The sequence below is a fragment of the Microtus oregoni genome, unplaced genomic scaffold, assembly GCF_018167655.1.
Source record: "Microtus oregoni isolate MIOR12 unplaced genomic scaffold, Mior012 000008F_ref0000371, whole genome shotgun sequence".
Lineage (NCBI taxonomy): Eukaryota > Metazoa > Chordata > Mammalia > Rodentia > Cricetidae > Microtus > Microtus oregoni.
Window position 1 is genome coordinate 11,837,033 of NW_024543067.1, and position 10,795 is coordinate 11,847,827.

Consider the following 10,795-nt stretch of genomic DNA (forward strand, 5'->3'; position numbering starts at 1 on the left):
CTCCAGTTGGGAATGGGTTTATAATCTGCCCCAGTGTAAACTAGGGCTGTGTCCTATGGCTGTGGCACTGTGTATACAGGTCAAGGTGGTGAGTGGCTGGCCACCACTGGTTCCCTGCCACAAGATAAATGCACACAGCAGTTTCGAATGCATACAAAATCTACTATGTGGATTATTTGTGGAGCTGATAGAACCATTTTTACGGAAACTAGGATCATATCCTTTTAATCAGCTGTTGGGATATATTTTAAAATAAAAGCCAATTGAGCTTTAAAAAAGAAGCCGTGCTTCTAAGAAGATGCAAATTCAAACTACCTAGATTTCATCATTACGTGCTATCTACATGTTAAGCATCACATTGCATACTGTATTTGTACAAATTTAAGTTGAAAGCCTAGCACATGGGAGGCCGAGTTTGATTTCTGAAAACAAAATGAAAATCTTTATAGTGATAAAAACATTACATAATTTACAATTTTAGTAACACAATTTCTGGGGGTGTTCTAAGTTAATGATAAATGCAAAATGTGAGGTAAAAATGTTTTTACTTTTGCAGAAAATGAACAGAAATTTGTATGGTTTAATATGCTCTAAAAATAAAATGTTAGCCCTAGGATGAAAATAAAAGTTCACTTATTCCATGTTCTCCAGTTGATCTGCCCCACCTCTCTTCCATTGAGATGATCCATTTAAAAATCTCTTAACTGCGTCTTCAGAGATTTCTCAAAGCCTTGTAGGTAGCTAATAGCACTAACCCAGTTAACTTGATCTCTGAAAAATCGATGCCCATGGCAAAGAAGTGTCTCAGCATGAAATCCTCACATGTGCAGTTGAAGCAGATACTGTAGTCACAACAGAATCGATTTAAGGAAGTCTTTTAAGTTGATCCAGCCTCCCGATCCGAGAATCTAAAGTTGGAATTTGACTCTGTAGTCAAACTTTCCACTCAACATCCTTTTGCCTGTTTTATTTTACATCCACAAATCATACACATAAGGCCCTAGAGATGGCAGGTGCAGAAACCTGAGACTGTAGCCAAGGGGCTTCAAAAATGGCTCCGTCACATTTCTCAAATGGCAGTGCTCTGAGACAGTCATGTCTACCTTTAACTCCTACAGGATTCAGAGATCCATGATTCACGGCTAACTACTGTCCTTACCTCATTCTCAAGGCTTTAAAAATGACTTTTACTCTCTGGAATTATTTTTAAAACTTGAAATGTAAAACTTTGTAAATTTTAATGCTTTTTTGGAATTAGGTCTTACTAAGCAGCCCTGGCTAGACTTTAGAGACCCACCTTCACTGTTGAGATTAAAGGCCTGCATTGCCACACCCAATTTGTACACTTTAGTTTCTTTGAAAGCATGTTTTTGATCCATGCTCTTTACCTACTAAATGAAAACAACTTGTGGGTGAAACTGCATCTTCACTCACAAAATGATCCATTTTCACAGAACTTAACCTTTCAGTTTCTCAGGATGCTGAGTAATATGCCTGACTAGGGAGACTCAGTAGTGACATTCAGCCTTGGTTGTCCATATAACACACCTGGGATGAAGAATCTGCCTTCCTTCACCAATTAGCCTGCTGGGCATTTTAATTGACACACGTCTAGCCCACTGTGGGAAGGAACCATTCCCAGGCAAGTGGGCCTTTGACTGTAAATGTGATTGAGAGAAGCCAGTAAATTTAACTGGTCAGAAGGAAATCCCAGGCCCATTTCCAGTCAATGTATTCCCTGACTAACCCTATTAAGTGACTAAATGGCAGTCCAATTGTATAAACAATGTCACAATTTCCAAATATTCACTTCTAGAAACTTTTTAAAAAATTAAGTGAAAAAAAAAAAAGCCGGGCGATGGTGGGGCACGCCTTTAATCCCAGCACTCGGGAGGCAGAGGCAGGCGGATCTCTGTGTCTGTGAGTTCGAGACCAGCCTGGTCTACAGAGCTAGTTCCAGGACAGGCTCCAAAGCCAGAGAAACCCTGTCTCGAAAAACCAAGTGTTCATCTGGCTATCCACTGGATAAATTATCTTTACACACCTAAACAGATCACTCTTGACACTAGTTAAGTGGTGGGAAACTGGTAAGAGCTCAATACTGAAAACCAGCTTCTGAACCTCTCCAGCAGCGCTTCCACAGCATGCTAACTTTACTTCTTGGTTAAGCTCTAGGATGCTTTCTTTTTCCAAACTATGACCAAAGGATTAGACGTTTCTGTTGGTTAAAATGGCATATGCAGGCTTAGGTCTAAGTCACAAACCAAAGTTGGCTGACTATGCTGTGCCTTGAGTGCTCTAACTGCACTGACAGACCCTGCCACCTGTCCTTCACAACCTTACTGTAAGAGCAGACCACCAGCAGCTTGGGTCTAGATGTTCCTCAGTACAGTCTCTGGACACCAGTAACTTTCTATAAGAGTCAAAGCTACACTAGGGACATATGCTTACAATTGGGAAGGCACTGTGACTAAGGATGACCCAGGGTGCTGACCCCATCATCTTAAATAACCCTAATTAGCCATACCTGGTGGTCCAAGCCTTTCATTTCAATATCCTGGAGCAGACAGGCAGAGGAACTTCTGTGAGACCACCTGGTGGACATTGAGACCATGCCCCAAACAAAAAGCCCAGACTTAAGGGTCACATAATCAGTCTGCTATCAACTTAATTTAGCCTTTAAATTGGCCTAGTGCCCTCTAGAAAAGCTTACTGTTCCTTTTCACTTGTCCCATTTCTTACACACCTCTAAATGGTTCACCACCGCATGGCTTGCTCAGCAGTTAAAAGAACCCATTCTCTTGCTAAGGACTCAGGTTCAGCTCCCAGCTCCTATGTGGTGGCTCAAATCACCTCCAACTACAGTTCCAGGCAATTTTTAAAAAATTTATTCTGTATACAATATTCTTTCTACGTTATGCCTGAAGCACTAGACCTCATTACAGATGTACAGATGGCTGTGGACCACCATGTGGTTGCTAGGACTTGAAGTCAGGACCTTTGCAAGAGCAGACAATGTTCTTAACCGCTGAGCCATCTCTCCAGCCCAGTTCCAGGCAATCTTACACCCTTTTCTAATCTCTGCTTGCACCAGACACCCGAGACACCCAAACATGCAATAAATTTCAAAAACCAGTTTTCTAAAAAAAGTCAACAAATTTTAACCGATTTAAACCAATTTATTAAAACAGTTGACTTAGGCATCTGCAATGGTGACTTCAACCTCCACGCCCGGCTCAATACTGATGGACGTAATCTGTTTAACTATCTCGGAGGGGCTGTGCAAGTCAATGAGGCGCTTGTGGATTCTCATTTGGAAACGATCCCACGTCTTGGAGCCTTCCCCACAAGGTGTTTTTCTCGTAGTGATCCTCAGGGTCTACAACGAAACAGAAGAAACCAAAGTGTATCTCCGAGCCATGTTCCCCGTCCACTAACAGGTGTTAGGCCCCAGCAACTTCCGCCAGCCAGCACCATTAGGTGCTTGCTAAATTGTACGATTTCCCGCTTGTGTCTTTAAGCATTCCCCGGGCAACCAAACCCCGTGGCACCAAGCACAGCCGTTTCAGAGCACCGAAGGTTCTGGCACTTACCTTGGTGGGCATGCGCACGGGCCCCTTCACTTTCAGGTTCTTCTCCTTGGCGCCTCTGATCAGGTCGGCACACACTGAGGGACCAAGAGACAGACGCTCTTTCATTTCGGTTAACTCAACCCACCCCAGTCGCCCCTGAGAAGTTGGCCCATCGGCTCAGAATAGCGTAAAAACTATCACTGCCATTCAACACAGTAGGGATCTCCTCACCGCCGACCGCCCCGCAGCTGAGTAGAGCGCCCGAGGCGCGAGCCCCGACCCCGCCACACTGACCCTTCTCCAGCGACTTCACGTTGCGGCTGGTGAGCGTGATCCGGATGCGATGGATCGCCACCTCGGGCTCCACGGGCGTCTTCCCGGTGTCTTTGAAAGCCTGTTACCACCCCGGCGGTAAAACAAACAGCGACCCGTAAATGGCGGCCCGCTCCGGAGACGCCGACGCCACCGGGGCCGTCGCCGCGGCGGGAAACCCTCGGCTCGCCGGCGCCCGGGAACGCGAGCCCCGCAGACGCCCCGGGCCGCGCGGCGCCGTCCCCCGCCTCACCATGGCTGCCGTGTGGGCTTCCTGACCGACTTGTTCCTCGGCGGGGAGCGAACAGCGGTGAGTCAGGACGGGAGCAGGCCGAGCAGAGCTACGCGGCGCACACCACGACGCCTCAGAAAGGAGGGCGGGAAGGCCGGCCGCCGCTTATATAAGCATGCTCGCATCCGGGTCCCTCGCGCCCCGGAACGGGAAGTGCCCCCGCCCGCCGAGGGGCGGCCGCGGGAGACCGGGCTGCGAGGCTCGCGGGTTGGCGGGAAAAAGGGGAGGCCGCGCGCACGCCCCCTGTCGGCTCGGCTGAGTCACTGCCCTGAACCGGAGGACGCGGGAGCCTGGAACCCGGTGAACGTCCAGTCCCGGCGGTCTTTAAGAGCGACAGAGGCGGGCTGGAGAGATGGCTCAGCGGTTAAGAGCATTGCCTGCTCTTCCAAAGGTCCTGAGTTCAATTCCCGGCAACCACATAGTGGCTCACAACCATCTGTAATGAGGTCTGGTGCCCTCTTCTGGCCTGCAGGCATACATGTAGAAAGAATATTGTATACATAATAAATAAATAAGTTTTTTTTAAAAAAAAAAAAAAAAAAGAGCGACAGACGCTTCCCGTGCACACCCAATCCATGTGATTTGTCCTGGCAAATGATCCACTTTCCTGGGTTTAAGTGGCACACGCCTTGGGGAGGAGCGATCCGACGAGCCCGGCGTTTAAATTTATTTACTTTCGGTGCTGGAGCTAGAATCCGGGGCTCAGCAGGAGAAAGAAAGCACCTAACCCACGAGCCCGACACCCCGAGTTCGGTCCTGTGAGTCCACGGTGGAAGGAGAGACTGGATTCCGGAAAGTTGTCTTCTGACTTCCGATCTAGAGCTGTGGCACCCACTCCCACCCCCCCTATTAATAACCCAAATTACATTTTTAAAAATTATTCGAAAACTGTTTTTCCGAGCCGAAATGCCCTTTTGTGACATCTCCGCTTTGGACTTCCCAGAACATTGAAAATGTCTATATCGGCTAGGAAAGACCGGAGTTTAGCGTCCACACCTTCAGCTAAGAGAAGGCGAAGTCCAACCCCAGGGCTGTGGGGTCACAGCGCAGGTACCTGCAGCCTGGCCTGGCACCTGGGTGCCCAGTTTTAACACATCCTCTCCTCTAGGTCGTGATGACGCAATGTGTACTGGCTAAGACCTCCGAGAACTCCTCAGGACGAAGCATCTGTTCATAATAAAACCCGTGTCCAAACACGGCAGAAGGAAAGCCAAGCCAGGTCAAATGCCCTGGGAAGCAGGGAAGGGTGCGGGTTGACCTCCCCCTCCAAAATCCCTCCCCGTCAAGGGTAAGGACTTGGTCAACTAGACTATAAACACAGAGGTGGGTTTAGGACAGGACAGGAGAAAGTAACAAAAGTTATTTGCTCAGACCTGCCAGACTGGTGAGGGTCTGAGCACTGATCTCTTCCAATCAGGACTCCATTTAAAGACTTTCTCTTCTGATCTTTGCGAGAGAACTACATCTTAGGACCGGCCTTGGCTCCCTTGCTGGGTGATACTCAACCTAGCTAGGAACCGGCTTTCTGGCTCGCAACGTACATGTTGTTTTGCATTGAACAATTAAGATTGGTGTTAAAACTAGATTTTTTTCAAGATCAATTGTTTTTAAATATAACCAATTGACTGCAAAAACTCTCCTAGTATATTTCAGAATACAAATCTGAAATATGTATTCTTTTTTTCTTTTCTTGCTTAGTTGTTTTGCCTTTTTGAGACTGGGTCTTACTAAGTAGTTTTGGCTGACCTGGAATTTCTAGGTATCTCCCCACCTCTGCCTCCAGAGTGCTGAGATTAAAGGTATTGGCCACCACCCCAGCTAAAACCTGCATTCTTATTTTAGTTCCTGTGACCTCCATGAAACTTTATAGCGTTATCTGCAGCAAATAGACAAATGCATACTCGCCCAGCATCGTGAGCTGTGATTTGTATTAGTATCAAGAGGAGTTGCTGGGGGCTGGAGAGATGGCTCAGAGGTTAAGAGCATTGCCTGCTCTTCCAAAGGTCCTGAGTTCAGTTCCCAGCAACCACATGGTGGCTGACAACCATCTGTAATGAGATCTGGCACCCTCTTCTGGCGTGCGGGCATACATGGAAGCAGAATGTTGTATACTTAATAAATAAATAAATCTTTAAAAAAAAAAAGAGGAGTTGCATCTTCAGAAATATTTTAGTAGCCCAGGCTAGCCTCAAACTTTAAATCCTCCTACCCAGCGCAAAGGATTACAGGGGCATGCCACCACTTTGAGCTAGAATTATTTTCAAAAACAAATCTTAGACTTTCCTTATTCCATAAACACTTGAGGAATGGTGAGCGTGTTAACTTCTTGAACAATAGGAAAAGAATTTTTCTTAGCTTTTTAAAATTTTATAATTTGTTTATTTGTAATTTTTTTGGTACATTGGTATTTTGCCTGCATGTATGTCTATATGAGGGTGTCAGATCCCCTGGAACAGAAGTTATAGACAGTTATGAACTGCCTTGTAGGTGCTGGGAGTTGAACCTGGGACTTCTGAGGATGTCAGATCTCCTAGAACAGGCATGAGAGACAGTTATGAGCTGCCATGTGGGTGCTGGGAATTTGAACCAGGGACTCCAAGAAGAGCAGTCAGTGTTCTTAACCCCCGAGCCATCTCTCCAGCCTCCAAGAAGAGGAATTTTAAGATGGTCTCTGGCATTGGTCTGTAATCCCAGCTCTGGGAAACCATAGGCAGGAGATTCAAGACCAGCCTGGACTGTTAAGAACCCATCTCAAAAAACTAAGGGCTGGCTGCATGCCTGTAATCCCAGCACTCGGGAGTCAGAGGCAGGCAGACCTCTGTGAGCTTGAGACTAGGCTGGTCTACAAAGTGGATGCCATGACATTAAGGACTTTTACACAGAAATCCTGTCTCTAAAAAAATTTTTAAAAATAAAAGAAAAGGGGGGGGGGGACAAAGCAAACCAAGGGCTGGGGATGTAGCTCAGCTGTGGAGCCCCTGCTAGCTTGCCAAGGACTCCCCTGGACATCAGGCACATTATGGTACACATGTATATATGCAGGCAAAACACTCCAAACAAAAAATACACAAATCTTTAAAAAAGTTTTGAAACAGAAAGCAAAGGGGGTTCTTTAAAAATCATAATTATGGCCAAGGAAGTAACCTGACTACAGAGCACCCACACAGCCTGCGTGAGTGCTGGGTAACCCCCCTCACCACACTGAATAAATAATCAATAGAACCACCATATGTCCCAGAAACCCCACCCTTGGGTAGCTGTTAAATCAGTATCTCAGGGCTGGGGAGATGGCTCAGCAGGTAGGAGCTCTTGCTGCCCTTCAGAAGGACTCAGGTTTGGAAGTCTCTCGATGCCTGTAACTTCAGTACCAAGGGATCCCGTCTCTGCGTACCCACACACAAGTGGCATACACTAACAGACACAGGTCCATCAATAAAAAGGAGTGTTAAAGTCAGTATCTCAAAGAGACAGTGTCTCATATCTGCGGCAGCACTATTTACAGTAACCGAGGTGTGGAGACAGCCTAAGGATCTAGCAATAGATGAGCAACTGACGAGAAGGATGTGTCTACACACAGTGGAGTATCACCTGCCCTTCAGAAACCAATGCTGACGCATATCAGTGAGGTTGCTGGCATAGACTAAGTGGAGGCCGGAAGACAAAAAGTGTGTGCGCTCACTGATACGTGGCAACCAGAAAGTCTAACTCATAGAGGCTAAGAGGGAAAGGGGTTGCCAGGGAGAGGGTGGGGTGGCAAACTCTGGGGAGATGTTCAGTAAAAATTGCTATTTAAATTCTTCTTCTTTTTTTCCTTTTCTTTCCTCCTTTCTTTCTTTCTTTCTTTTTTTTTTTTTGTTTTTTGTTTTTCTCCTCTGTGTAGCTTTGGAGCCTTTGGAGCCTGTCTTGGAACTCACTCTGTAGACCAAGCTGGCCTTGAACTCACAGAGTTCCACCTGCCTCTGTGTCCCAAGTGCTGGGATTAAAGGTGTGTGCCACCACCGCCTGGCTCAATTTTGTTGGTTTTCATTTCAAACTTGTTGCTGTGTTTTTCTTCTTGAAAATTTGTGTGTAGAGTGCTGCCCAAATTTCTGTGTTAATGTGTAAGGTAACCATTGAATGAAAAGTATGAATTAACAATAAGCAAAATGCTGAAGGAAAACACGTATTTTCACCATTCAAAGATAAGCAACTTATACCTTTAGGTATGTATGTATCTTTTTAAAAATATGGCCTCTATCCTATGCACAATACGATTCAAAGGAATATTTTATAAGCTTATTTCTGTTTTATTCCTTTTCTTTTTAAATTAAAATAGCTGTTATAACAATTATTAGTGTGTATGTGTGTATGATGTGTGTGATGTGTGTGTGAAGGATGTATGTGTGTGATGTGTGTGTGAAGGATGTATGTGTGTGTGAAGGATGTATGTGTGTGATGTGTGTGTGAAGGATGTGTGTGTGTGTGAAGGATGTATGTGTGTGATGTGTGTGTGAAGGATGTATGTGTGTGTGAAGGATGTATGTGTGTGTGAAGGATGTATGTGTGTGTGAAGGATGTATGTGTGTGATGTGTGTGTGAAGGATGTATGTGTGTGTGAAGGATGTATGTGTGTGATGTGTGTGTGAAGGATGTATGTGTGTGTGAAGGATATATGTGTGTGATGTGTGTGTGAAGGATGTATGTGTGTGATGTGTGTGTGAAGGATGTATGTGTGTGATGTGTGTGTGAAGGATGTATGTGTGTGATGTGTGTGTGAAGGATGTATGTGTGTGATGTGTGTGTGAAGGATGTGTGTGATGTGTGTGTGAAGGATGTATGTGTGTGATGTGTGTGTGAAGGATGTATGTGTGTGTGAAGGATGTATGTGTGTGATGTGTGTGAAGGATGTATGTGTGTGATGTGTGTGTGAAGGATGTATGTGTGTGATGTGTGTGTGAAGGATGTATGTGTGTGTGAAGGATGTATGTATGTGATGTGTGTGTGAAGGATGTATTTGTGTGATGTGTGTGTGAAGGATGTATGTGTGTGTGAAGGATGTATGTGTGTGATGTGTGTGTGAAGGATGTATGTGTTTGTGAAGGATGTATGTGTGTGATGTGTGTGTGAAGGATGTATGTGTGTGATGTGTGTGTGAAGGATGTATGTGTGTGATGTGTGTGTGAAGGATGTATGTGTGTGTGTGATGTGTGTGAGAGTGATATATATGTGTGTGTAGGCAGAGAACAATTGGTTCTCTTCACCCCACCTTCACTTCTGGTCTCGAGCCCCAGCCTTTGTGACTGAGACCTTTCTGCAATCCTCATTTTGCCTTTAGTTCTTAGTTCCAGGGATAGAACTCAGGCCATGAGGCTTCCAGCACCCAGCAGCAAGCGCCTTCACATTTGAGCCATCTTTGCCAGGCCCCTTCCATCTCCTTTAATGACAATGTGACTGAAGTCTCTAAAGAAACTGCGTCTGGCCGGGCGATGGTGGCGCATGCCTTTAATCCCAGCACTCGGGAGGCAGAGGCAGGCGGATCTCTGTGAGTTCGAGACCAGCCTGGTCTACAGAGCTAGTTCCAGGGTAGGCTCCAAAGCCACAGAGAAACCCTGTCTCGAAAAATAAAAAAAAAAAAAAAAAAAAAAAGAAACTGCGTCTGTATTGAAGACTGACTGACTGGCCCTAACCTCACCATAGAGTTAGTCAGTAGAGATATGCGTGGTTACGTATGAGAGTCCGCAGCACCTTGTGCTCACTTCAGTCCGTTCATGGCTCTTTGTTGCCAATCCATGTCTCTTCTAGTTAAAACTTTTGAAATGTGTTATTATCTGACTATGGACTTCTACCACCTCTAAATCTAAACATTATAAGTTAGCCTCAGAAACCTCCAGAACGGGCTTCACCCTGCACTGCTTCTGCTGTACCTGGCCGCTTCCTGTCCCCATTGACGCGTTTCATCCATGTGTTGATTTGGACTTTTTTTCTTCGTTCTGTGATCCTAAAACTTCACGGAATCTCTCTGAAGTGAGGCGTATATTTTCAAGTGCCCCGAGGCTGTGGTCCTGAGCTATGAATACTGATGTTTGGCTTGAGAGAAGTGCTCTTCCGTTCCCTCTGGAACAAGACCTGTGTTTGCATGAGCACCATATATCATGAATCGTATGGAAGATTCTTTTGAACTTTTATCATGAATTGTGTGGAGGATTCTTCCATAGCTTTTAGATGTGGGTTTGTTTTCCCCTTTTTCCCCCTCTGATAAAAAGTCCTGGTGGGTACATGGCTGTCTGTCAGGCCTCTTAACGTTAGTGGTGCTGTGTGGGGCTGGGTGGGGGCTGCCTGTGTGATGCAGGGCATTTAGACATCATACCTTTGGCATTTACCCCCCTCCCCCCCCAAACAGTCATCCATCCCCTCCTGCTGTGACATCAAACACTGGTCCAGACACCGCCCAATGTTTTCTCTGGGGCACAGTTGGACCCTCCTCACCACCATTGACAGCAATGACAGACAATGACAGATAAGTCACTGTCTCACCTTTAGCACTGTGGGTCAATTTTTCATTATTCTTGCTTTCCGAGAAAGCTATACCTACCTAAATACATATTTCCTTCAACAGTAAGAATTCTAAGTGTGGAAAAGC

The 10,795-nt window shown here is 45.8% G+C and overlaps 1 protein-coding gene and 1 non-coding gene across 2 annotated transcripts; both read right to left on the minus strand.

Moving 5' to 3' along the window:
• Positions 1–3,158: 3,158 nt before the first annotated feature.
• Positions 3,159–4,297, minus strand: Rps20 (ribosomal protein S20). Its single transcript, XM_041657485.1, has 4 exons — positions 4,138–4,297; positions 3,867–3,966; positions 3,594–3,667; positions 3,159–3,379 (listed from the first exon to the last, which is right to left on the minus strand). The coding sequence occupies exons 1-4, from the start codon at positions 4,138–4,140 to the stop codon at positions 3,197–3,199; spliced, it is 360 nt and encodes a 119-aa protein (XP_041513419.1). The 5' UTR covers positions 4,141–4,297; the 3' UTR covers positions 3,159–3,196.
• Positions 3,743–3,808, minus strand: LOC121452029. Its single transcript, XR_005974770.1, has one exon. It is a non-coding gene; the product is annotated as a small nucleolar RNA U54 (small nucleolar RNA).
• Positions 4,298–10,795: the final 6,498 nt, after the last annotated feature.